Here is a 26549-nt window from a genome sequence, read left to right on the forward strand (position 1 = left end):
CTTAGCTTTACCTTTATTAAAAGAAAGCTTTGTTCCTTAATTTTGTTTTTGGTGATGGGTCTCAAGAATGCAATTATAAGCAGACAGTGAAGGTGGCCTGTGGAGAGAGCAGGTTTCTTTATCTTGGGGTGGCCCTGAGCCCCCAAGAGGAAAATTTGCCTTTCTAGTCCATAGCAGGTCAGAGAACTTCTAATGCAAGCAGTGGATCCTTCTAAACACTCCTTGCAGACTAGCAGCCACCCCACCCCCACCCCCCACCCCACCCCCCGCAGCTGCGTGGCCACTGCTTTCATTGCCTCCTAAACAGTCTGGACCGCTCTGTCATTCTCCTCACCCTCACGCACTCCCCTACTCCTTTCAACCGGGCCAGTCCCTCGCTGTGTCTGGCAGTGCGGGGTCAGCTGCTCTCAAGCTTCCTTGCATCACTGCTTCATGTAACAATATGGTCCTTCCTGGGCATCTGTTGTCCTCGCCAGCTTTCCCAACATCACAGTACTCCCGCGAGTGCAGCCCTGAGCTTCTCCTCCTCCTCCACACACGCACGCACACACACCACGCACACAGACACAGTTTTTTTCTTGGCCAGCCTTGCCCACACTCATCTGCTGGTGACCAGGACAGTTTCTCTGCCAGACACCTGTATTTGGACTGGGTTGAAAGCTTGGGCTCTCTCTGTTGCTGCCTTCAGGGACCTGCTTGATACCGCTCTTGCAAGTTTTTTTTTTTTTTTTTGGTTTTTTGTTTAGTTTCGTTTTAAGGCCTTGATTTCATTTTTAGAGGGTGAGGACTTGGAGCCAGGCTGTGGATGGTTATGAGCAATTGTGAGGGTTGGTGCTTTGTGGCTCTTTCCACCACAGCTCTGGTCAATTTACCTGGGCTGCTGGGGCCACGCCTCACCTTTTTGCAACATACTTCCTCCACTCCGTGATAGTTTGCTTACTCCTGCCACGTGGGCTCGAGAAAATATTCTTTACATAATCCTGGGGAACTGCCTGTTAAAAAAAAGTACACATGGTATCTGCCCCAAGATAGGGGACCAGGGGAGACTATGCAAAGTTCGGGCTACTTTCCCAGCCCAGAGCAGACTCCCAGCCATGGCTTTGCCAGGACTTCTTGAAAAGCGCCTGTCACCCTCATCTCCCATTCCCACCCCTGGGCTTCACAGAGCTTCTGGAAGGAGGAAAAAGGAGGCTTTGGGCCTTGCGAAGTTGAGTCCTCCACTGGCCAAAAGGACAAGCTCTTTGGAACCAGGACAGTAACCTCAGCCTCCAGTGCCCCATCAAGTGTGGACTGGGCACAAGTCTGGCTTCCCAAGGCACACCAGAGAACAGGAAGCCATTTCCCCCTGCTGACTGCCAGGGTCCAGCTTTCTTCTTCTCTCTTTAGCAGTGATGACTTGTGTCAAGTGCATGAGAGCTGGAAGGAGAGGAGGGGGGTTGCTGCTGACCTCCTAGGTTCAAGGCTAGGCTTTGAAGTCTGTTTCCTCTGGGGGCCCCAGGCCTCACCACTGAGGGATGCCCGGAAAAGGTCTGTAAGCCTCCACCAGCCATGAAATCCGGCCTCACCCAGAGTCCCTGAACTGAACATCTCTGCTGGCTTTTCTCCAGCATAAGGCAGGCACTCTGGTGGTGGGGCCACTGGAAAAGGCAGCTCCCGGCCACTGTTCATTCCCCACGCTGGGCTTCCTCCTGCAGCCCTGTCTTCTCTCCAGTCTCCTGCTAGGCAGAAGCCTGGTCCCTTAAACACCATAGACTACACGTGCTGTGAGATTGCTGAAGTCTCAATTCCCTGGCAAACATGCTTCTCTTGGATTTACTTCAGCCACATCTGGGAAGCAGGATTTTCGCTGCTGCTCCAGACAGAGCACTCTACTGACAGGGTGTGGGAACAGGTTTTCTGCCACGCTGAAGCTGGTGACAAATTGACAGGGTGTGTATGACCTGTTCGTCGGCAGCAGGGCCACTTGTGGTCCAATTGCCTCCAAGATTAAACTTTCCCCAGGCGACCTACACGGCACCTGAAGAGTGGCAGGAAGCCTGGTTCAGGATTACCAACAACTGCGTAGAACTGGTCTGGCTTTAAAGTATATGGGCTTTGGAGTTTTCAGGCTCTATAAGAAAATGAAATCCTTTGTGTCAATGCTGGGCCTGCTGGTTGTGTTGAGTGGCGGACGCACGCGTGTGCGTGCCAGTGCACGTGTGTTGGAGAGAGTTCCTATTTTGAGCTGTTTGGGAAAGCAGCTGCCCTGAATTGAGGCGCATGTGTCTTCAACTTGTTTCCCGATGTTAGCACTAAAATAGAAACCGGCCTCTGTCGACAGTGGCTCTCCTGGGCAGCTTGTCAGCAAAAGCACTTCCAAGTGTTTCCCTAGTCTGCGCCTTTGACGGAGAGTGCCTTCTTTCTTCTTTAATTTAGTCTATTTGCTGGGCCGGTGATGGGACTAAGGGTCTTGTGGATGCTAGGCAAGAGCTCTACGGCGGAGCCACGCCTCCAGCACATCACGCTGTCGCCCAGCTGGTATTGAACTAGCAGCCTCCTGGATGCTAGGATTATAAGTACATGGCGCACTGGACTAGGAACAATTTCCTCATGCCTAGAGCCACCATCCTAACGACCATCACCAGGTAGCTTCAAATCTCCTGAAAATGATTAAGATACCTCCCAACCGGCTAGACCTGGGCCACTACAGGAGCTGGCAGTGACCTTCAACTTGGCCCTCCTCCCAGCTTTAGTTAACCCCCAGGCTGTCTGGCCTTCCTCTGCGGCTGGAACACAATCGTGTTTAATGTTTGTGTTCTTTGCCTTTTACCGGAGTCACTCTTGTTTACTTAGCTGTGAGTGAGGGGCGACGGTGGGAGTGGAAATGATCCCTCTCTGCCCTTTAGATCACTCAGTAAACACTTCAATCAAGTGAGTCCTGTAAGCCCTCGGCTGCAGCAGGGACTACCAGCCTTAGGGTGGCCTGGCCCACAGCTAGGGCTCTCCGTCCTGTAAAGCAGTTGTCTTGGTGATGAATGCCTCCGTGCTAGGTGCTCTGGAATTCCAAGAGAAAGTTTCTTCTGCCTGGAGAAAGGGTTGGCCTCATGCAAGGGGTCACCTGGCGGCCCAGGCTGCTTTTGAACCCAGCGTACATGGGCCCCTGCAGTTGACTTCCTGTGTTGTCAGCGTGCACTTTCACCTTCAAGAGGCCAGGGCCAGCCAGGTGTGGGAGCACACAGGAGCTGAGGCAGGAAGGTTGTAGGTTTGATGCCAGCGTGCCTATGTAACAACACCCTGTTTCAGAAAGAAAGGAAGAAAAGGGGGGTAGTGTTACGTAACTTCTTGGCTGTGTGCATGTAAAGCACACAGCAGATACTTAGAAGGACATTCCTGACACTCACTGCAGGTTTACTCAAAGAAGCAAGCCTCACCTGCGCCGAGTAGTTCCCTGCTAGTTAGCTACTTGCACTGAAATGGTAGTGAAACTTGAGACCCACAATTCCTAGTCATATCATTGGATAATGCGCTTGTAATCCCAGCTCCGAGGAGGGGGAGGAGGAGGAGGAAGAGGTAGGCCAATTGCTGGGGTTCACTAGCCAACCAACACAGCTGAATCTAAAAGTTCCATGCCAGTGAGACCTTGCCTCCAAAAATGATGTGTATAGCACTTATAAACATCACCTTGTGGAGCTGTGGCCTTCACACATGGACATGAACATGCAGCCCCCAAAACACACACACACACACACACACACACACACACACACACACACACACACACACACCTATATGTTCACGTACTCCTATACAGTCAAGAAGGCAAAAAAGCTACTTGGAATCAGGGTACCCCTGAGCTCACAGAGAAAAGGGGCTCTTACACAGGAGTCAGAGCCTGTATCCTCCCTGGGTAGGTAGACCTGTGTTCTGGCGGCAGCCTGGCTGCTTCATCAGGCCATCCTCAGTGCAGCATGAGTGTGTGCGTCACTAGTGTGGGTGACCAGGGCCCTGAGGCTGCAAGGACACCAAGGTGATGTGTCCATGAAAGTTACCTTGCAGCCCCTCTTAGGAGGAAGTGTGAGATTCAGCCTGCCCCTTCTTGGAATACTTCTGAGCTTCAGCTTCCATGTGATACAAGATGTTGGGCATTCTAGGTCTCCCACAAAATACAGCTTACTCCCTTGTTCCCCTTCATCCATAGCTGGATGTGGTTGGGTTGGTTTTTTCCATAGTGGAAAGCAGATTGGAGTGTGGTTTTCCATGGGCTCCCTTTCAGCTTGAGTTTGACAGCTCCCTCCACCATGCAGATGGGGTTAGAGCACGTACAACTGGAACTGGCCTAACAGAGGTGCCCCCGACCTGTTGTTGAGACAGGGTCAGCCCCCGGGGCACGGAGCAGAACGCCCAGGTCGCATCTTTGGCAGTTCAGCTGCTTCCTGCCCTGCCACCCCACATGTTCTATGTCTTGGACTGAGATAGGATGTCACATTGCACATTTATGAGAAGAAAGCGTAGATGTTGGTGATAAACCAGCTCATAAACGGCTGCAAATCAAATTTTATTCCAGAAGCATTCTGTGTTATCACAGACATATTCATGTCCCAGGTCTCGCTTGATGTTCACAACAGTCTCTCAGTCATAGTTGTTTCTGAGAAGTCTGGGGGCGGGGTCTCACTGAGGTTGAGGACCATGCCTGCTCTATTTACACAAGAAGTTGGTGGTGGCCTTCAGACACTCACAGGACACACATGTCTGGATTCTAAAGCCTGGCTTGTTCTACATGGCTAAGGTAAATTCTTCTCACAGTTTTATCTTATGTGAGAGGGTGGGACAAGCAGAAGGGGGAAGGGACAAGGGATAGGTCAGAGGTCCACAACTTGTGTGTGGTTGTAGTGCCTGGGACTGAGCCAGACATACTGTAGACAGGCCCTGTACTGCTGAGCTGCTACTCACTGGGGAGTCTGGGCAAGTGCTCAACTCTGCGCTAACGGCTTAAGCCTCATTTATTTATTTATTTATTCTTTTATTTTTAAAGACAGGGTCTCATCAAGCTACCCAGGCTGGTTTTGAACTTTTGCTCTTTCTGCCTCAGCCTCCCAAGTTAACCGGGGGTGACAGGCCCAGCACCTCCAGGCCTGACCACAAACTTTCTTGAAGGGTATGGCATTAAATATTTTAGACGTTGCTGGGCAAAAGGCAAAATCAGGATATTATGTAGGCACTTACATAACCATTTTAAATGTAACCATTTAAAAGTGTAAAAACCATTCTTAGCTCATGGACCGTAAAAATACCAGGAGCCAGCTGGATTTAGCTGGCTAGCTGGAGCTTGCCGACCCAGGGTGGGCCATCTCCTGTTAGTTATGAGCACAGTTCTGCAGATCTGGTTACCCTCCCTTAAATCCTTTCCTTTCCTGCTGCTGGGGACTTCTAAGAAGAGGCCCCTGTGAGTCAGTGGACTTACACCCTGTCACAGGCATGGTAGTCTTCAACAGAGTCAGAAGAGCATTCCAGAAAATTCCCACGCCCCAGTCTCACAGTCGTCCTCTGATCCTCTTTGAACCACTGTTGTTCTGACTTCCAAGTGTGGCTGCACTGTGTGCGTGTGTGCATGCGTTCGTGTGTTCGTGCGGCTACGGGGCCTCAAACCAGCTTTCTGTGTTTTTGGCCCGGGTCATGATCTTACAGCAGGCTCTGGGCAGAGTCTCACCTACTTTGAGTAGCTTGAGGAGTGTTCCTAGCTTGACAGCTGGATCCCTGTTGATTTGTTCTTTTGCCTTTATTTAGGATGTGTGTGCGTGAACATGTGTAGGTATGCACACCATGGTGTCTGTGTGGAGATCAGAGGACACAGCTTGCAGGATTTGGTTCTTTCTCCCTCCCCACCTTGTGGGGTCCCTTGAATCTAACTCGGGTGGTCAGGTTGTCAGGAGTCACCTTTACCTGCTGAGCCATCTTGTTGCCCTGTGGTCATATATACCTCAGTTCACTTCCTTTTTTGGGGGGAGGGGGTCCTCTTTCTAAACTCCTTCCCTCTCTGTGTCCTAACCTTTCCTGGCTCCAGTCCCACCCTGGTCCTGGATTGTACCTCTGCCCTGCACTTTCCTTCTGGGTTTATTTGTTTGGTTTGTTTGGTCTTATCCTTTCCCTATTTGCCATCTATGCACATATCTTTATTCTGTCTGTACGAACCAAGTTCATCCTGGCAAAGTAGCAAGGTGACTAGTGCTTAGCACCTATCAGTGACATGTGACAGTCTTACGAGGCTCTTTCCTCTCCTTCCTTTCTCTTGAGTAGTGCAGACAGAGGCAGTACTTCATAGTTAGCAGTCTGTAATTCTAGCACGTATGAGTGGAGGCGAGAGGATCAAGAGTTCAAGGACACCTTCAGCTGCCTAGAGAGTTTGAGACCAGCCTAGGTAGGCTACATGAGGCCCTGCCTTTAAAAAAAAAAAAAGGTTGATTGTAAGAAAGTCTCTTTCTTAGAGGATAGACCCTGTCCTGGCTGTGGGCTTCCTAGTGGGCATGGAGGACTTTTAATGGCTCCTTAAAAGTTGCCCTGTTGCCAAGATCACTCACTAAGTCTCAGTTCACCATGCCTGAGGTCCAAAGGGCATCTGGGGACAAAAGAAGGCCCAGGCAGCCTGTGACACACATGCTCTAACCTGAACTGCAATGGGCAAAGGCTTGGCCTTCCTCATAGCACCTCCAGAAGAATACAGCTTAGAGGGCAATATGAGTGCCAGCAGGCTTCAGGCCAGCGTTCGAACCAGACAGGTTAGAGTCAAAGGCATCAGGTCCCTAAAAACCACACGTCCCGTGTTCAGAATGATGATCAATCTGTACTCTGTGACCCACGGTGCTCATGTGTATGCCACTGTCATACTTCTTGTAGGATGTGGCCAGACCCTAACCCACCACTAAACTTGGCACCTTTACCAGGACAACACCCTGATGTGGCCTCAGGGCTCCACAAGGCAGCAGTTCAGTTGCCTGAAGGCATAGGAAGTACACCATGGGAGACCAGGGGGCAAGTGTGTGTGTGTGTGTGTGTGTGTGTGTGTGTGTGTGTGTGTGTGTGTGTGTGTTTCAGATTAGTACACCATGGGAGACCAGGGGGCAACTGAGCCCGTGTGTGTGTGTGTGTGTGTGTGTGTGTGTGTGTGTGTGTGTGTTTCAGATTAGTACACCATGGGAGACCAGGGGGCAACTGAGCCCGTGTGTGTGTGTGTGTGTGTGTTTCAGATTAGCTGTCCAAAGCTTTGCTGAGGATTGAACTCAAGTTCTCACTCTTGCAAGGCAAGTGCTTTACTGGCTGGTCCATCTCCCCACTGCACCAGGCCCTTCTGCAACCCCAATGTCTATATAGCTCCTTTTCTCCTTCAAGTATTCTTTTCTGCTTCTTCACATTAGGGCTACCTGGTGGAGAGATTTGGCCCACCAGCTCGTACTTCCTCATTTGTGTGTCTACAAATGTACATTTTCTGGGCCTGAGGAGATAGACCACTTGGTAAGAGTGTTTACTGTGCAAGCATAAGACCTGAGTGTAAGCTCTGGTGCCCACTTAAACAAAAGTGTGCAGATGTCTGGCATTTGGAGATCAGAAGGCAACTTGCAGGAATCAGCGCTCGCGCTCTCTCTCTCTCTCTCTCTCTCTCTCTCTCTCTCTCTCTCTCTCTCTCTCTCTCTCTCTCTCTATCTCTCTGACATATGAAGCCCAGGGATTGAGCTCAGACCGTCAGATTTAGCAGCAAGCACCTTTATCCACTGAGCCATCTCACTGCTCTGCCATTCCCCCCCTCCCAACCCCGCCTCCGGCTTTGAGACAAGGTCTCATGTATTTCAGGTGGTCCTCAAAGTTACTGTGTACCTCAAGATAGCCTTGAACTTCTGATCTTCCTGTCTCTCCCTCACTCCCTTCTAGGTACTGAAGTTACAGTTTCTATGGTGCTGGTGCTGAGAGCTTCTGCATGTAAGCAAGCACCCCACTAACTGAGCTACTCCTCCAGCCCCTGAGTATGCCCTTTCTTGTCACAAGCTAGCATGTCCCATTACCCTGTGGAAATTCCTGTTTGGAAAAAGCCCTCTGTGTTGTGACTGGAAGCTGAGGCGGAGCACAGAGAGCTGGGGGTGGGACATTGGAAGGAGAGTGACTGGGATCTCAGGTGAGGGGCCTGGTTGCAGTTCTCTCGCTCCTCTGAGGGACCATCCTGGGCAAGTTCATCTTGTTTTGATACAGGATTTTATGTAGCCCATGTTGGCCAGAAACTAGTTAAGTCCAAGAGTGACGTTGGCCTCTTGTATCCCCTACTTCCTCCTCTGGAGTCTTTGGATTACAGTCCTGTAGGGCAGCACCCTGTTTATGCAGTTCTGAGGAGCCTCCTGCATACTAAACAAGCCCTCTACCAAGCAAGCTGCACTCCAGCTCAGTATGCCCAGGCTTGTAAGAATCTGGTTCGTGCCTAACCTTAGCTGCCCTGATTACAAGATGGAGGTGGCCATAACCAGAGGACAGCACTGTAGCTCAGGCTGACCTCAAACTCATGATCCTCCTGCCTCAGCCTCCTGAGTGCTGAGGTGACAGGGATGCACAGCCATGCTGAGTAAGCCTTACTTCCTTTTCACTCAAGACTCAGGGAGCCCTAGGTGGACTCAGGCAGCTACACCTAGGGTAAATCACCGCTGTCTGTGGTTGCTTTTCATAGGTCTTTGTATCCTTTAAAAGTCGTAGCTAAGGATTTTCTGTTTGCTACACGGGGCAATGTGAAAATGAAAGTAGGAGGCAAGACTGATGAGCCCTGTTTGCTGTGTGGTCTCTGGTTGAACTTCCAGGAGACACAGCTGGGGCCATGAAGAGTCAGCTGCTGGAAGGTGGAGACGGCTGAGAGAGGTGCTTCTTTGCTAGTCTCTAAGTTTGACTGCCTAGAAGAGTATTGATCAAATACATGAATGGGACATTTTCTTAGCTATTTTTTTTTCCTGCATTGGTTGACTAGTTTGGGAGGGTTTATTTTGTTGGTTAGGTTGGTCAGCTGGGCTTTTGTTTTGTGCTCAGGCAGCGACTCAGTCACCCTAGGATGGCTTCAAACCTTGAACTCTCAGTCCTGCCGCCTCTACTTTCCCAGTGCTGGGATTATTGGTGTTTGACATGGGTTAGGTTTAGGTAGTGCTACGAACTGAGCACAGGCTTCATCGTGCTAGGAAAGCACTCTGCCAGTGTAGCTACACCTCTATATTTACCTAGATAACTCGCCAGCTTGTAGGAACCTGAAAATATTTTTGTCACTTATGTTGGGAATAGGTCAAAAATAATTCCCACCAACCACAATGTTTCAGACCATTCCTGAGAATGTGGTACAAAACACAGTTTGCAGGTGGGGGCGCGACTCAGGTGAGACTGTTTTTGAATCCTCACTGCCCTGTGCCGTTCTCTTTTGATGTCACTGGAATGTAAACAGCCTTATTCAAACTTGGACCTTATTCAAACACTTAGCCGTGCAAACATGGTACAGCTCAGGGTAGCGGGTTGGGGCACTGTGGCTGGTTGGGTGCATAGTCTTCTATGCCAGAGTTGCAGATGGAGAAATTCCAACGAGAGAGAGTGAGGGCTGGAAGTTGCTGAAGCTCCACTCAGTGACGGCCGGAGATAAGTGGATCTATATGAGCCGTATATGGTAATAGCAGAGAAGTCTGGGCAGCCGCTTCTGACATCTCTGAGCTTCTGTATGACTCAGCCAGCCATCCAGGCAGCTCTGGACAGCAGACTGAAGCCTGCCACGGAGCCTCTTTGCTCAACTGACTGTGCAAACGCCAGGCTGAATGTTCAAGAGAGCATCTCAAGATGGCCTGTAGCCTACTCTTGCTTAAGAGGCATGAGAGAGGTGCAAGATGAATTCCTAAAGTATTTGATTGTTTTCTTTATTTTTCTTCCTCCTTTTTGAGCCAGTTTCTCTAGATAGCCCAGGCTTGCTTAGAGTTGTGATCCTCCTAACTCACTCTCCCACGTTTCTGGGTTTATAGGCATGTACCACCACACCCTGTCTTAAAAGTACTTTAAAGGCATTCTCTCTGTAGATGTTACACTTTCTCTTCATGTTTTTATTGTGTGTTTGCTTGCCTTTTTTTTTTTTTAAGACAGGGTTTGGTTGCTCTGTGTAGCTCTGGCTGCCCTGGAAGTCCATCTGTAGAACCAGGCTGGCCTTGAACTCACATCAATCCGCCTCCCTCTGCTTCCTCGGTGCTGAGATTAAAGGTGTGCGCCACTACTGCCAGGCTTCTTAATGCTTTTTAAGCGGCTCTGTATGTAGTTGACAGTCTGCGCCTTCAAGTTCTGCAAACATAATAGGACATAGATTGAAAACACTGAGGGTAAAATTCTCATCTGTATTGAATGTGCAGGGATGTCTGGAGTGAGTAGTCCCTGAATGACACAGTATAACAGCTAGAAATGTGGTAGATTGCTGTGACAAGTACCTCAGGTCATCTAGAGATGGTTCAGGGCTGGGGGCTGATGTGTAGCTCTACAGCCCTGGCCTCAACTCTCTCAGGAAAAGGCCAGGGACATAGAAGTAGAGCACTTGTCTAGCTCAGGTGAGTCCCTGAGTTCCGTCTCCAGAACCTGGACAAAATAGAGATTAAAACTCAGAGCACACGCTAGGCATGTGCATACTTGGGCTCTGTGTACGTACTGTGCCATCTTATGTAAAGAACCTCAGCATCCGCAGATGATGCATCAGAGGGGTGCAGAGCTGAGGCCAACTACATGCCCCACCCCTGTGGATGATGAGGCAGCTGTACTCTGAGCACTGCTGACTAGTATATAGGGAAGCCAGTGGATCCGAAATCCTTTGGAGATTGAACATATTAGAATGTCCCAGAGTGTGCCTTTTCTCTCCACCCTTCTCTACCACGGTAGCCTTCAGCTACCTAGTCTGGGGCTTCTATGAGGATACCTACTGGGTAACATGGATGGAGCTGAGGAGCAGATTCTTGGAGGTACCCAAAGGGACTGTCTTCTTTTGCTTTGTTTTTTCTTTTTTAACAGCGTATTTATTTATTTATTATGTATACAATGTTCTGCCTGCATGTGTGCCTGCCCACCAGAAGAGGGCATCAGATCTCATTTTAGATGGTTGTGAGCCATCATGTGGTTTCTGGGAATCGAACTCATGACCTCTGGATGAGCCATCTCTCCAGCCCCCAGAGATAGGATGAAGATCAGTTTTGCTCTTAGCAGCATGCAGCACTTAGGGTGAGGACCAGGGTCAGGATGCTGCATTCGGCCCTGGAAGACTTTGTTCTGCCTCCCATGCTAGGTGCAGGCATCCTTCAGGGCACTTCAGAACATCTTCAAATAGATTTAAAAGCTGCTTTCAACCATTCCTTAGTTGCCACGCTTCGTCAGACATTTTGTAGGCCATCCATGTGGCATAAAGAATTCCATCTAGAAATTAAGAAATTATGGTCTGCATTTCCTGTGCCAATAGCTGGCTCTGTGTTATTTTCCATAAGAAATGAGAATAGAAGGGAAAGGGGGGGAATCCATGTGCAAACAGACCTCGTTTAGATTCCATCTCTGTGGACTGGCTGGTTGTACATGGGCAACTGGGCACCTAGTGAGGATCCCCCCGCCCCTCTCTCTGATCCTGTTCAGTAAGCATTGTGTCTGCAAATAGATTTGCTCATCTTTTATTATTAATTACTCCTGAGCAGCTCTGTGAAGCTACTAAATATTAATAAACAGTATGTGTTCATGATTAAACTGAGACAAAGGAACACCCTCCCTGTGCCTCTCCCTTTTATAAAGAGATGTCCACATGAATGATAGGTAAAACTGAGGTCAGACGCTCAGGTGAGGGAGCAATGGGGATGGAGACCTGACCTAGAGGGAACATGTTTAAGACCTGACTTTCAGCTAGATAAACGTTTGTTTGTCTGATGGATTGTTTTTGTGATTGTTAAGCATTGAACCCAAGGCTCTGGCAATACTACGAAACAGTTCTTAAGCTGAGTCTTGTCCCCAGCTCCTCACTGGGGGATGCTAGGCAAGTGTTCAGCAGCTGAGCTATTCCTCCATCGGCCTTTAAGTCTCTCTCTCTCTCTCTCTCTCTCTCTCTCTCTCTCTCTCTCTCTCTCTCTCTCTCTCACACACACACACACACACACACACACACACACACACACACACCGCATGTCCTGTCCTCATTTTGAGATTTGTCTGCTGAATATTGATAGCCACTGTCTGTTCACACTGGAGCTGTGTAGGGACCGTCCCTGCTCCTTAGATGTTGGTTTGTAGTGTTTCAAATCTTCCCCACTGTCTCCTAAGACTTGTTCCTCTGATGATAAAATTAGGGTTGTTCATTGTCGACATTTGCATACAGCATAAAGAAGAGAGAATTAAGCCAGCTATATCCTAAAAATGAGTATTAGAGTGTGGATTTCAGACCTGTACAACCTTATCATATTGTGACATTATAGTCTACATGTCACCTTGAAAGTTAGTTGTGAAATAAGTAAATAAATAACAAAAATACTTACAATGTTTTAAGGAAATGTATGACTTTGCATTGCGTTTATAGCATATTGAGTATAGTTTCTTATCTACACTGTCTGGTTAGTCATGATTATTGCCTATTTTAAAACAATTAGGGGGCTAAAGAGATGGCCTCTTTCAGAGATCTTGAGTTTGGTTCTCAGCACCTATATGCCTCACAACAGCCAGCAACTGCAGCTCCAAAAAAGAATCCAACATTTTCCTGCCTTAGGGCACCTGCACACATGTGCACAAACATACCTGTGGTAGTTTGGATAAGAATGGCCCCCCAAAGGCTCATATTTTTGAATACTTGGCCCCCAGTCAGTGAAACTGTTAGGGAAGGATTAGGGAGGTGGCCTTGTTGAGGGAGATGCATCACTGGGAGCAGGCTTTGAGATTTCAGAAGGGCTCCCACCTTCCCAGTGTGCTCTGCCTCCTGCTTGCAGTTTTGTGATGTGAGCTCTTAGCTGTACCGGTTACCATGCCTTCATTCTACCGTAATGGTCTCTAACCCCCTGGACCCATAAGCCAATTAAGTACCTTCTTTCATAAGTTGCATTTGTAATGGTGTCTTATCACAGGAGTAGAAAAGGAACGTCCGTACAACACGTGGACGTAAATAAAAATGAAAGCAAATACTTAGGGTTATGTTGTATAGGAGGCCCAAGGACTTAGTGGGTTTTCTCTTTGTCTCTAAAGGGTCACACATAACCCAGGCTTTTCTGAAACTGACTTTAAATGCCCTATCTTCCTGCTTCTAACTCCTGTATGCTGGGAGTACAGGTATGCGGTACTGCTCCTGGCTGGCAACACGGGCTTTGTTCAGGACTGTGCTGTACTCCCCTGCAGATAGCTGTTGAAGGCATAGAAGTTGGTGTTAGGCCTGTATCCCAGTAGCTTTTTGCCAAGCATGCACAAAGCTAGCACCATGTGAACCAAGTGTGGTGACGCATGCTGGAACCCTGGAACCCAGGAGATAGAGAGGATGACCAGATGCTCAAGGCCATCCGTGCTTACATGTTGAGTGTGAAGCCAGCTGGGCTACAAGAGACCCTGTCTCCAAAACAAAAAGAAATGGAAGCCACTCACTTGATTTAACAGTATTTGCTGCTTGTTGAAAACTAATTTCATCAATTTCCAAATATGCCACTATGTTGCGAAACTAGCTTGATCTTCGGTAAGTAATTCCACTGTAGAATCTAAACAGTTTCTCCTTTTCCTTTGCCCTAACCACTGCCTAACCATTCTTGTGCATAAGGTATCCCTACAACTCTGGTTAATCTTAGGGATAGATGCCTAGAAACAAAAAGCTAAGCCAGTGATAATCTACATTCTAACTTTAAAAAAGCCATTTATTTGGATGTTTGCAGGGCTCAAAGTCCTAAATCAATTATATAAGAGGTATGTCTGATGGGAGGAGGAGTCACACTTCCTGACTGGTTCCTGAAACAACCCTGGTTAAAAAAAAAAGAAAGAAAGAAAGAAAGAAAGGCACCTTTAATGGCTGGGCAGGGTGGTGCAAGCCTGTGATCCCAGCAGTGGGGAGGCAGAGGCAAAGGCAGGCAGATCTCTGTGAGTTCCAGGCCAGCCTGGTCTACAAAGCAAGTTCAGGACAACCAAGGCTACACAGAGGAAGGAACCCCTGTCTTGGGAAAAAAAAAAACTTTGTTGTCTTTAGAGCCTGTCCCTTGCCTAGCACATGGGTCAGCTTTGCAGAGTCCCTTGCTAGCCAGTCTGGGAAGAGCATCTTTGTTCATCACCCAGCATATTCCTTGAACTACATCAGCAAAGAGTCCTGAAGTCTTCCAGGCACTTTAACCTGGATCTTCATTTATTTCAGATAGGCTTTATTTTACCTGGGGCTGATCAGGTACTAACCCCCATAAACTACCTTCACTTCCCAGCCCCACATCCCATACCAGTTGCTTTAATCGTCCCTATCTGGGATACTTCCCATCCATAACCCATAAACACTTGCTCATGTTTTTCATCTGGGCTGCTGCCCTCCATCCACGCTGATCCAGCCACACACTTCTCTCCATGATAACCCATAGCGGCTCTCTTCCTTCTTTCTCCTCCACCTGTCTTCTTTCCAAGATCCTTCTGTCTCCAAAACCTGTGAACCTTAGCTCTGCCTCTCATTTCCGCCCTGTCCCGGCTTCAGCATTTTTTATTAACCAATCAACTTTAAATTAGGTATCGCAAGGTTTAAACAACAGGTACATGAGAATGTGCTTGTCTGGACAGCAACCAGGTCTCGGGGAGCAAAAATGATTAACAGTCAAATACAGAGCACCGGATCTTACACCAAGACGTGAGGTGCTTCAGGGAAGGGCCCAGGACTCTCAGTCAGTGCTCATCGTGAACACTCAGATGGTCTCTGGAGAAAATGTATAGACCATGTGACTCCTGTCTTTGGTAAATTTAGCAATATTTCATGATTCTGGAATACACGTACAAGTTTAGATTGAGCATGTATTTGGAGGTGGTCTGCAGAAGTAGCTCTATTGGTGAAGTACTTCCTGTGGAAGCACAGGGCCTTGATTTGATTCCCATACCCACATTAACCACATAACTAGCAGGCATGGTGCTGTACGCTTAGATCCCAAGCACTGCAAAGATGAGATTGGTGGGCCCTTGGGGCTCACTGACCAGCCAGCCTGGCCTAATTGGTAACCTCCAGGCCAGTAAGAGACTGTCTCATAAAGCAAGAATGACAGCTGACCTCCCACACATCCTCTGTGTAACTATACAAACAAACACGCAGTACAAGTACACACTGAAAGATGAAACAAAAGAAAAAGCTGAAGAATATTAAAATCAGACTTAAATGCAAAGGAGACTCATTTGGAGAATTGGACACAGGAATCTGAGGTGGCTTTCTCTTCTTTCCCATCCCTGACCCTCTGCCTACCAAGCTCTCTGCAGCATGTGCCTATTCTAAACCCAAGGATTTGGGAGCTGGGCAGAGGCATGCCAGTGTTTCCACATCCTCTCAAATGGGATGCTAGACCTCAGATGTTTTTAAATCCCTGGCTTCCTGTCTGTATTGCATTTGGCTCTCAGGATGGGAACATGCTCTTCACCTCCCAACAGCCATTTCTCAGCATTTTGTTTTCTTTAAATTGAAGAATTAGGGCGAGGCTGTGACTCGGTTAGAGGGCTTGCCCAGTATGCATAATGCACCAAGTTCCATGATCAGGCATGATGACGACACTGTAACCTCAACATTCAGGATGGGGAGATGGCAGGGTCAGGAGTCCCAAGTCATCTTCAGCTACATAAGTAGTGTGCTTGAGGCCAGCAGGAGCCATATAAGATATTGTCTTTAAAAAGAGCGGGAGGAAAAGTTCTATCAGTGTTAACCATGTTAGAGATGAATGCAAAACTTTATAACAGCACTGGAGTCAGGCTATTAGAGTTTCTAGGAAATTCTGCTTTGGAGAAAATGTGCAGAAATGGCAAACCAGCAAATCATTTTAGCCTAATGGACTTGCTACAGGGTCTTGAGGAAGCCGGGCTGCCCCAGGCACTGCCTAAGCCTGGAGTTCTCAAGCTTCCTAATGCTGTGACCCTTTAAAACAGTTCCTCGTAGTGTGGTGGTCCCTAACCATAAAAGTATGTTTCTACTGTTTTGAATCATAATGTAATTATTTCTGGAGATAGAGTTTGCCCAAAGAGGTTGCAACACCCAAGGTTGAGAACTGCTGACCTAAACAACCTTTGCTTCCCAACACTTGGGTTCTGCAAAAGGCCGAGCGGATGTCAAGTGTGACCCATGTCCGCCTGGAACCATCTCCTTCTTGGTCTGCACCTCCTCAGATCTGGCATTATGAGTTAGACACAAATGACCCTGGATCTTCAGGCAGGAGGCGTGGCAAAGCTGCTATTGCTTGGGAAGTCAGTGTCCCTGTCCTTTATGTCCCTCACTGACGTTCACACTTACCCACTGGAGCCCCACACCTTCTCCGGTCACTCTGGTTCTAGCACACTGGCCCTCCCATCACCCAGTGCTATTGGGCCAGTGCTGCAGGCACATCCATCACATTTGAGACTTTCCACCAGGACACAGGATGCTTTAAATGGAGCAAAAAAATTTAAATGGAAAGAAATTATAGCATGAGTGAGTTTCTCCTTTTCAAGATAATCTTATTTAATAACCAAAACCTCACAAAGATGTACATTTTATCCCTAGACAAAGGCAATGTGGCAGGGTCTGCATCGCGGTAATTACATGTTTGGGTTTTCATTCTTTCTTTAAAGTAAGTTTCTATTATTTCAGTTTAGGAAAAGACTATTCATCTATTCCATTGCTGAGTGGCCCATCCACTGTGAAAATAGGTCAAGAACCGTAATCTAACTCGACTGCTGATAAATAATTAAAGCTAATGGAATTTTCGCAAATCTGTGAACTAAATTCTCTGAGATGCAGCCAGGCCATACTGGATGCTGTTGTATAGAGAGATTTTTTATTTAACACTCCAGTTTAAATGCATTTCAAACCACTCCTCCCTCTCACAGAGACTGGAAAGGGTATGTGTTCATCTGTTAAAGCAGTCGAAAGCTTGAGACCCCATCAATAGCCACGCCATTCACCTTCAGATGATGAGATGAGAACTGAAGGCTCCTGTGTCCTGGGACAAAGGGAAACTTCACTCTTCAACAAACTCTCTCTACCTTGAACTCAGCAGTCGAAGTCTCAGAGACTATCTCGTTCTTAAGAACCGCATACCTGGAGGCCCAGGAGATGCGTCAGCTGGTAGAGTACTTGCCATGGTGAAAGGTTGGCTGTGGTGGCTCATGCCTGCAGTCCCAGAGCTGAGGGGCCCTGGCTGGGTCAGCAAGCTCCAGGTTTACCAAGAGGCCCTGCCTCAAAAGATAAGGGAGAGTGACTGAGGAAGACACCAGCACCAACCCCTGACCACACGCGAGCTTCTCACCTGGTTTGGTTCTTTTGCGCTGTTGATAAATGGAAACCACAGGTGTCATAAATGACATGAGGGGTAAGTGCTTGGAGCCAGTGTCCCTTCATAGGGAGCATCACGCATAAAGCAAATATTCGTGGAGGTTGTCGTGAGGACTGATGGCTTACTTCCTAAGACAGCAGCTTGCTTGTTAGTGTTGTTTAGCGCTTCAGGCCTGTGACCTCAGCACTCAGGCGGAAGCAGGAGGATCAGAAGTTGGAGGCCAGTGTGAACTAATTAATAAGATCCTGCCTGTCGCTCTGTGTCTGTGTCTGTCTGTCTGTCTTTCTTTCTCTCCCCCTCTTCTTCCCCCCCCCCCACATACAAAGAAAAACCCAAGAAGGAAAAATTGGGCGTGGGGGAGGCAATTTTGTTTTGCTCTTTCAAAAAGCTGTGCTTTTGTTAGAGGCCTGTATTAACTTTGTATGTCCTCTGCTTTCTTGTATTTATAAATCCTGATTTCAGATTTCTGAAATGAAACTATACATAGAAATGTCTAGATTTTAAAAGAAATTACACTTAAATTGCTCCTTCCTAGCACTGAATGCTCTGGAATCTGAGTTTGGGGTTTTATTTTGTTTTTCTTTCTCCCTTGTTCTTTTCTTTTTTGAGACAGTTTTGAGTATCCCTGGCTTCACCTCCCCCTCCCAAGACAGGGTTTCTTTGTGTAGCCCTGGCTGTCCTGGACTTGCTTTTAGACCAGGCTGGCCTTGAACTCAGCGATCCACCTGCCTCTGCCTCCCTGAGTGCTGGTTTGGAGCTCACTATGAACTCCTGATCCTCCTGCCTCCACCCAGGTTTACCTCTCGGAGGTAACCTCACAAGTGCTAGGCCTACAGATGTGCACCATCACACCCGGCTTAGGTGGTGCCAGGGATGCAACGCCCTTCGTGCTAGGCCGGCCCTCTCCCAACTCTGCTCCGTCCCTAGCCATGCTTTCTATATTTTTACAGCGCTGTAGGAGTCTATAGGTCCAGTGTCCACTGGGACCCCACTCCTTCCTTCTTTTCTAGAAAGTTGCTCTAGTAATTCCTTCTAGGTAACCCCCCCCCCATGCAGTTTGACTCAAGTCAGATGGCACTGGAGACCATAGCAGGGACTTAGAGCAGCTGCCAGGCATGTGCTGGCCAAGCAGAGGAAGGAGCCTGGAGACCCCTTGTGAGGCAGAGGTCAGGGAGGCCCAGTGGTGAGAGATGCTTCAGCCATTTCTACCCCCTCTTCTCAGGTTCATGTTCTCCTAGAGAAGCTGGGCATCTGGGGAGCCATAAGCTTGATGTTTCACAAAAGCAGAGGCTCCTAGTAAGCTGAGTGGCTGTAAATTCCCTTCTCCCTCTCTTCTTTTCCCCTCTCTTCCCTCCCCTCTTTCCCCTTTCCTTTTTTTTTTTTTAAAGACTGGATGCCCTGCCTCCATCTCCTGATGGCTGGGAGTGCAGGTGTGCACCACACCTGAGCTGTGCTGCTGGAGAGCAAGCCTGGAGCGTTGTGCATGCCTGGCAAGCACTGTAGCAAATGAACAGCAGCCCAAGGCAGTCAATCAAACTTTCCTCTTTTTTTTTTTTTTTTTAAGATATGATTTCATCATCAACCCTAGGCTGACCTCAAACTCTTGCCTCTCAACCCTCCTGCCTCAGCTTCCCTTGTCCTTGGATAACAGGCATGCAGTGTACTGTAAACCACCGTGCTGGGTTTAAGTGAACTGCTCACCAACTTGGTGGACGGCCACATTCTGGCCACTCTCCAGCAGAGGCCTTCCCACCAGATCTCATCACTTTCTCAGCTCAGTGCGAAGTCCTGACCCCGTCGTCAGTTCCCATGCGATAGGCAGGACAGCCAGGACAGGTGACCTGAGTGTTGGATGCCATAACTCTGAGTTCCTAGGTAAAGTACAACTGGCGATTCCCACTGGCTAGTTTGAAGGACAGCCCTCCTCGGCCAGTTCTGTGGTTGCTCAGCAAAAGGCTTAGTGTGTCTTGGAGGGAGATATAGTTAATCTATTTGAAATATGCACAAGGCAAGGTGAGTAGCACCACCCCTTGGAGACTCATGGCGTTTGTTAAACCATCACCACTTCTTCTCTCCTCCTGGTCTCACCCCTCATCCCTCCCCATCATCAGCCTGAAGAAAAATCATGTATATTTCATCCACAAATACTTTAGTATATATCTCAAAAGACCCCTTTTTACAAAATCTCATGATAGTCCTTAAAATAGGAGCTACTGTATGGTTTTAAAAAATGCAACAATTTGGGGCCTATTAGCCTACTTTATTTCATTTTGGAGTGAATTGTGTTTTGTCAGCTATAATACTTAGGTTTTTAAATTTTTTTATTTTTATTTTATTTTATTTTTTGTCCATTTCAGAACCAGGGTGAATATGATAATGAACAATCAAATACAAAAGCACTTGTTTCTCTTCCTGTAGTTTAGAATAGTGGCGTGCCTTACATTTGATAGTATCCGTTTTAACATAGTATTTGATATAAAAAGTGTGCTGTGGGGGCTGGAGAGGTAGCTTAGCATTTAAAAGCAATAGGGTGCTCTTCCAAAGGCCCTGGGTTCAAGTCCTGGCACCCACGTGGCAGTTAACAGCTGTACTGTAACTTCAGCTTCAGGGGATTTGATGCCTTTGTCTGGCCTCAGACACCAAGCACACATGATGTACATCAACATGCAGTCAAAGTAACCACACCCTGATTGTTCCAGAACTAGCTCTGCAGACCAGGCTGGCCTCACACTCACAGAGATCTGCCCACCTCTACTTCTTTTTCAAGTGTTGGGATTAAAGGTGTACACCACCACTTCCCAGCATCCGTCCCCCCAAAAAAAAGTTTTAAAATGTGCTTTGAGCACATGCTTAAGACATTTTCTGTGTGGGGGTGGGGGTGCACACACCACAAGCACACTAAGGTCAGAGAACTTGCAGGAGTTCATTCTTTGCTTCCATCATACAGACACTGGAGTTGAACACAAGTTGTCAGGCTTGGCAGCAAGCTCATTTACTTACTTACCTACCATCTCCTGGTTCTCTAAGATATTTTCCAGTCGGGGTACTTGTTCACGTGCATATGAAGGTCAGTGGACAACCTCAGGAGCTAGCCACCTTGGTTTTTAGTACTGTCCAAGAGATCTCCAAGCAGGGTAGGCTGCCTGCCTGTGTCTCCCCAGTATTGGGACTACAGGGTCACACCACCATACCTGACTAACAATTTGTCCTGCTTTGAGGTTTCAATAGTGAAGGCTTCAAAAAGTCATAAGGAAATGGTGCTTACCAGTCCCGTGTGGCTATGTGACATGTCACCTCCTCACCCTGAACATTTCTGAGAGTTCTTTGTGCAATCAGTCTTCCATTTTCACCTGGCTTAAGCCCCACCCCAACTTTTCACCACTAAGACACAGGAAGATAACTGTGAAATGAAATGAAGAAAAAGAGAGAGGTGGTCCCTACCCTGAGCAAAGTAAATCTGGATCTAGAGGTGACACCTAAGCAGAAAGCATGATGGGGATGGGGACAGAGAAATGTCACAAGAGATTAGTAATCCAAGACTCCAAAGAGGGGATAGAGCCTTCCAGTGACAACTCTAGGGCCTCAGATAAACAGACGGCCCAGGCCATAGTGCAAGGACTGATGGATGCATGCTTATGGAACCCCGCCACACTTCCTAGTGCAGCTGGACACAGTAAGGCTGTTCTTTGTATAGTGTCTCTTTTCATCTTAAGCCAGAATGACTGTCTCTAGCAACTCTTTTTGAAGATTGACTTATGTTATCCTTTATGTATCTGAGTGTTTTGTCTGCGTGTATGAATGTGCACCTTGTCCATGCCTGATGTCCACAGAGATCAGAAGAAGGCTTCGGAGCCGCTTAGACTAGAGTTACAAATGGTTGTGAGCCACCATGTCGGTGCTGGGAATTGAACCCAGAACACGTGGTAAGAGCAACCTGTTCTCTTAACTGATGAGCCAAACCCTCTGGCCCAGAATAATGAAACCCATCTCAACATAGAAGTGACTCTGGTAGTGTCACCTTTTTGCTGAATATCCAGGGGAGAAGGCCAAATGAATCATTTTGGCCTTTTCCAACAGACATTTGATAGTAGTCACTTTCTCCTACTTTTAAAAATGTGTTTACTGGGGCTGGAGAGATGGCTCAGAGGTTAAGAGCACTGGCTGCTCTTCCAAAGGTCCTGAGTTCAATTCCCAGCAACCACATGATGGCTTGCAACCATCTCTAGTAAGATCTAGTGCCCTCTGTACATGCAGACTGAACACTGTATACATAATAAATAAATAAATCTTTTTTAAAAATGTGTTTACTATGTGTATACGTGTGTGTGTGTGTGTGTGTGTGTGTATTTGCTGTGGTTATAGGTGGGCGTGTGTGTAGAGGTCAGAAGTCAGCTTCATGCCACCCTTCAGGAACTTTCCATCCTGCTTGAAACAAGGTCTCTGGCTAGCATCAGAGGCTAGCTGGCTACCCCCAGGGATCCTCCATTCCCAGCTTTTACTAGAGTACTAGGGATGAAATCAAGGCCCTCATGGCTGTACAGCAAGCAGCTAACTGAGGGAACCATCCCACCCACAGGGGCATCACTTTCTGTGATCACGATGTGTTTTGCTTTTTGTCTGGTGAGTGGGACAAAACTGATACCACTGGAAAACCCATAACCCAATTAAGATTCAGTTCTATTGTGAGGACCTATAAACATGTGTCCGTTACCAAGTTATAACTCAATTCTATTGTGGTTTCAATCAGCTTGAACCCCACCTTTCTTCGGTTGGCAGTTGTCACGGAGGGTGTGCATCAGTAGTGACCCAAGACCAGAAGCAGCAGAGACTGTGGTTTCAGTGGCTGTCTCAAATACAAAGGGCACCGTGCTCTAAAAAGAGGATAAATCATTTCCTGTCCATGCTAACCGATGGCGACACAGTCCCGTGGGCCAGAACTGAGCAGCTTTGAATCTCTCTCCTCAGTTTAGTAACAAACCAGATAATATTTGCAGGCGACAGATTGAGATAAGGCATTTCTGAAACTGCCAAGAAATAAAATTAGAACGAGTGACTTTTAGCTGGTGGCTTGAAGTGCATCTGTGTCAGTGTGTGTGTGTGTGTGTGTGTGTGTGTGTGTGTGTGTGTGTGTGTGTGTTGTCTGAATATATAGTCAGTTCTTTTTCCCATCAGTCATGGGAGCTAAGGGGTACACGTGCACCTGTGTGGAGACAGATGCATATCTGACTTTCACATCAAAAAGGTTGCTTCAGGAACTGGGGTTGTGGCCCAGTTGACAAAGCCCTGGATTCCATCCCCAGACCACATCAGCTAGGCATGGCGGCACATACCTGAATCTCAGCATTCAGAAGGTAGAGAAAGGAGGATCAAGGAGTTCAAGGTCATCCTCGGCTACATTGAATTCAAGACCAGTAAGATTCTTTCTCAAAAACAAAACAAACAAACAAAAAACCAAATAATTTAAAAGGGGAAGTGGCAAGCCTGTCATGAGAGGTGCAGCTCTCTGGCCTTCCCAGAATCCTGTTGTAGGCTGCAGAGGAAGGGTTGGGGAGCCCAGGGGCCATCTGAGCTTGGGCCTACACTGACCTATGAAGCCCTCCTCTCTTCCTTTTCTCAATTGTGGTCCCCAGTTCTGGGCTCTTCACTTCTGCCATCCTGTGTGTCACTCAGCTTCTCTCAGTCCTCTGAATGGAGCTTTGTGAGAGAGGACCTAATTGGTATAGCTTGGGTTGCCCTTGTGCTTGTGGTCCTCCTGGATCAGCCTCCCTGTGATGGGGTGTATAAGCACAGGTCACCACAGCTGGCTTTCCGGAGCCATCTGGGTGACACACGTGTCCATTAGTACCATGTTCTCTTTTAGTGACCAGCAGTTCCTTCTCTTTCAAAGCTGCAGACATCCTTCTGTTCATTGTTCCAGCCCATAGTGTTGATGGGGTCACTGGGCAAAGGTTAAGGGCTGCTGGTGCCCAGCACAGATTGGACATTCAGCTAGCACTCTCAGGCCTGGCCCCTTTCCTCCTGCTCCTTCCCCTGGTGCTTTACCTAAACATCCTACACATTTGCTGTGGCAGCTTCCAAACCTTCTCCAGCTGCTCTCTCTGTCCCCCTGAAGCGTCCAGCTGCTAAACCAGTCTTTCCTGGCCCCTTAGATCTGCAGCTCTCTGTAGAAGCAACACCGGTTTCTTGGGAACTCTGTTTAGCTCTGTATCGTCCTGGCACTATTAGTGTTCTTCGAAGCCTCTTTAACCTCTCCCACTGACCCTCAGGATGGGGCCTTGCTATCCCTGACCCGCCCTCACAGGAGAGTATTAATTTGCAGATGTATCTCTCAGCCTGAGCTGCCCATGATGGAAGCAGTCAGCCACCTGGTGCAAAGGGCATGCCACCAGGTCCTGTGTCTCCTCCCTGCTAAGCCATGTAGCAAATAATGCCCAGGTTACTAAGACTTAATAGTAACGAGGTTGTAAAATATTACACACACACTCACACACATGAACTTAGGGCTGTATAATTCCAGCACTTGGGAAGTGGAGGTTCAGGGTTATCCTGAGCTACATAGTGAGTTTCTGGCCAGCCTGGGTTACATGAGACCTTTTCTCAAAAACCAAATAAAACCCAAGAAACACAAATCGTTCTCCTGTCGCCATTTGTTTTTATTTTCCCTTGCCCTTCACTATTAGATTTTTATCCTGTCTTTCTGGAATGGGCAGTGGGCTGAAGAGAACAGTATTTTATTCCCCATTGCTGCCATCTGCTTGAAACAACAGGAATACATCATCTGACACTGCTGGAGGGTGGGAATTGAGAACAGGATTTACGAGGTGGACATGGAGGTGCCAGCAAAAGCTGCATTCCTTCCAGAAGCTTAGGGGAGGTCTGGTTCCAGCCTGCGCCAGCTCTGCCAGGCTATACTTGTCCTCTGGCCAGGACCCCTACGTCTTCCTGTCTTCCAATCTCTGCTTCTCTGCATCGTCTTCTGACTCCCTCTTGGGCATTCTGATGACATTAGCCCCACCTAGATGGTCCAGGATCCTCTCCCTGACCCATGATCATTAATGTAATCACCGCTGCAGTGTCCCTTTACTGTGTCAACTTGTGTATTCACAGCCCGCAGGATATCTTTGGGGCCATTCATCTTCACAGGTAGCAATGTTTGTGAACAAAACAAAACAAAACAGCCTGTGAATGCATTTCACTACGTTTGTCATCAAACTTAGTGTAGAAATATAAGAAAGAAATCATCCAGTGGACAAGCAAAACACTGTTGGCTTCTCCAAAGATGGTGACACACATATAAATGGTAGCCCTTAGGAAACTGTGGGAAAGGGCGGTGGCTCAGTGGATAAAACGTCTTGCCATGAGAACATGAGGACCTGAGTTCGATTCCTAGAACCCACATAAAAGCCACATGTGCACAGGCCATGTGCTTGTAATCCCAATGTTGGAAGGCAGAGACAGGCAGATCCCTGCAGCCTCCCTGGCCAGACAGCTTCCCCAAATCAGTAAGCTCTGGGCCAGTGAGAAACCATGTCTCAAAACATAAGCAGAGAGCAATTGAGGAAGACACTCAATTCCTGGCCTCGGAGGACACATGCGTACATCCACGTGAACAAGTACATATACCACACACATTTTAGAACTTAGACTGTTTTGTTCCATTTTGTCTTAAGACAGGATGTTGTTTTATGACTTTCTGTGATGATAACCTGGGCAGCCTTTGTAGGAAGCCTAACCCATGTTCTTTTCTCTTTCCTCCAATGGCTGTCTCCTGACCTCCTCCTCCCAGGATTTGCGCAAGCAGGTAGCACCACTGCTCAAGAGCTTCCAAGGGGAGGTAAGTAAGCTTTTGTGGTCACTGTACACTCACGCCACCTGCTTGGTGGTTACTTTCCTTACTGCTGCGACAGCATACCCGACAAAGGCAACTTACAGAAGGAAGGTTTACTGTGGCTCACAGTGTAACGGTACACAGTCCATCGTGGTGGGGAGGCATGGCAGCAGGCGTGTGAGGTCACCTCCTCCATCGGGAAGCCGAGAGATGGATGCTGGTGCTCCAGCTCGCTTTTGACTTTTATTCAGGCCTGCTGAGGAGCTGTGGAAATGGGACTGAATGTCACTGAGACCCCAGAGCATCGTCTCCTACTTCCTGAGACACCCTCCCATCCTCCACTTTCCCTGATGCCTCCAGGGACACCCCTCTCTCCCCCACAGACAGGCTGTTAAGATGAAAGCAGATCAGAAATGCCTTTAGAAGAAGCCAATAATAACTGTTGTCTTTGATTGAAAAGTTTGAAATTTTATAATCATAACGATTACATGTAATTATTATGGCAAAGTCATCAAACTTAACTCACGTTGAAATTAGATTGATTGATTGCTGTACTTAATTTTCTGTTTCACAAGCCCAGACAATTAATTGGGAGCGGGAGTTAACCTCAGCGTTCAATCCAATTTGAAGCATGTTCTACTCCAACAGTAATTTAAACAATCCCTCACAGCCAGGCCTGGTGGAGCGCTCTTATGATCCACCCAGCACTCTGGAGCCTGAGACAGGAGGATTTTGTTTGATGTTTCAGCTACATAGTGAGTCCCAGTTGAGCCTATGCTATGTGGCAAGACCTTGTCTAAAAGCAAACAAAGCATCTAGGACCTACAGAGGTCAGATCCCCAGAACTGTAGTCACGCATGGTTGTGAGCCAGCATGTGGGTGCTGGGAATGGAACGCTAGTCCTCCCAAGAGCAATGAACACCTTAACTGACCCGAGTCATCTGCCCAACCCCTCGGTCCTTTTAATCTGCTGAAGCTTTATTTCTCCATTTTCATTCTTTTGGGTTTTTTTTTTTATTGTTGTTGTTTGTTTGTTTTTGGTTGGTTGGTTGGTTGGTTTTTGGTTTTTCGAGACAGGGTTTCTCTGTGTAGCCTTGGCTGTCCTGGACTCGCTTTGTAGACCAGGCTGGCCTCGAACTCACAATGATCTGCCTGCCTCTGCCTCCCAAGTGCTGGGATCCACTTTCATTCTTAACATTGTGTTCATCTTTTTTTACTTATTAGTAAAATGGCTTGAAAAC

General features: G+C 47.7%; 1 protein-coding gene across 12 annotated transcripts in view; it reads left to right on the forward strand.

The window, feature by feature from the left end:
• The window catches only part of CUX1 (cut like homeobox 1), a 346720-nt gene that overhangs the window by 148291 nt on the left and 171880 nt on the right, over window positions 1–26549 (forward strand). For all 12 annotated transcript variants that reach the window (XM_084764549.1, XM_084764550.1, XM_084764551.1 and 9 more), the window contains exon 3: window positions 25267–25314. In XM_084764549.1, coding sequence (XP_084620675.1) covers window positions 25267–25314 — 48 coding nt within the window. The remainder of the gene's footprint in view (window positions 1–25266; window positions 25315–26549) is intronic.

The sequence above is a fragment of the Acomys minous genome (genome assembly GCF_964271855.1).
Source record: "Acomys minous genome assembly, chromosome: 16".
In the NCBI taxonomy this organism is placed as follows: Eukaryota; Metazoa; Chordata; class Mammalia; order Rodentia; family Muridae; genus Acomys; species Acomys minous.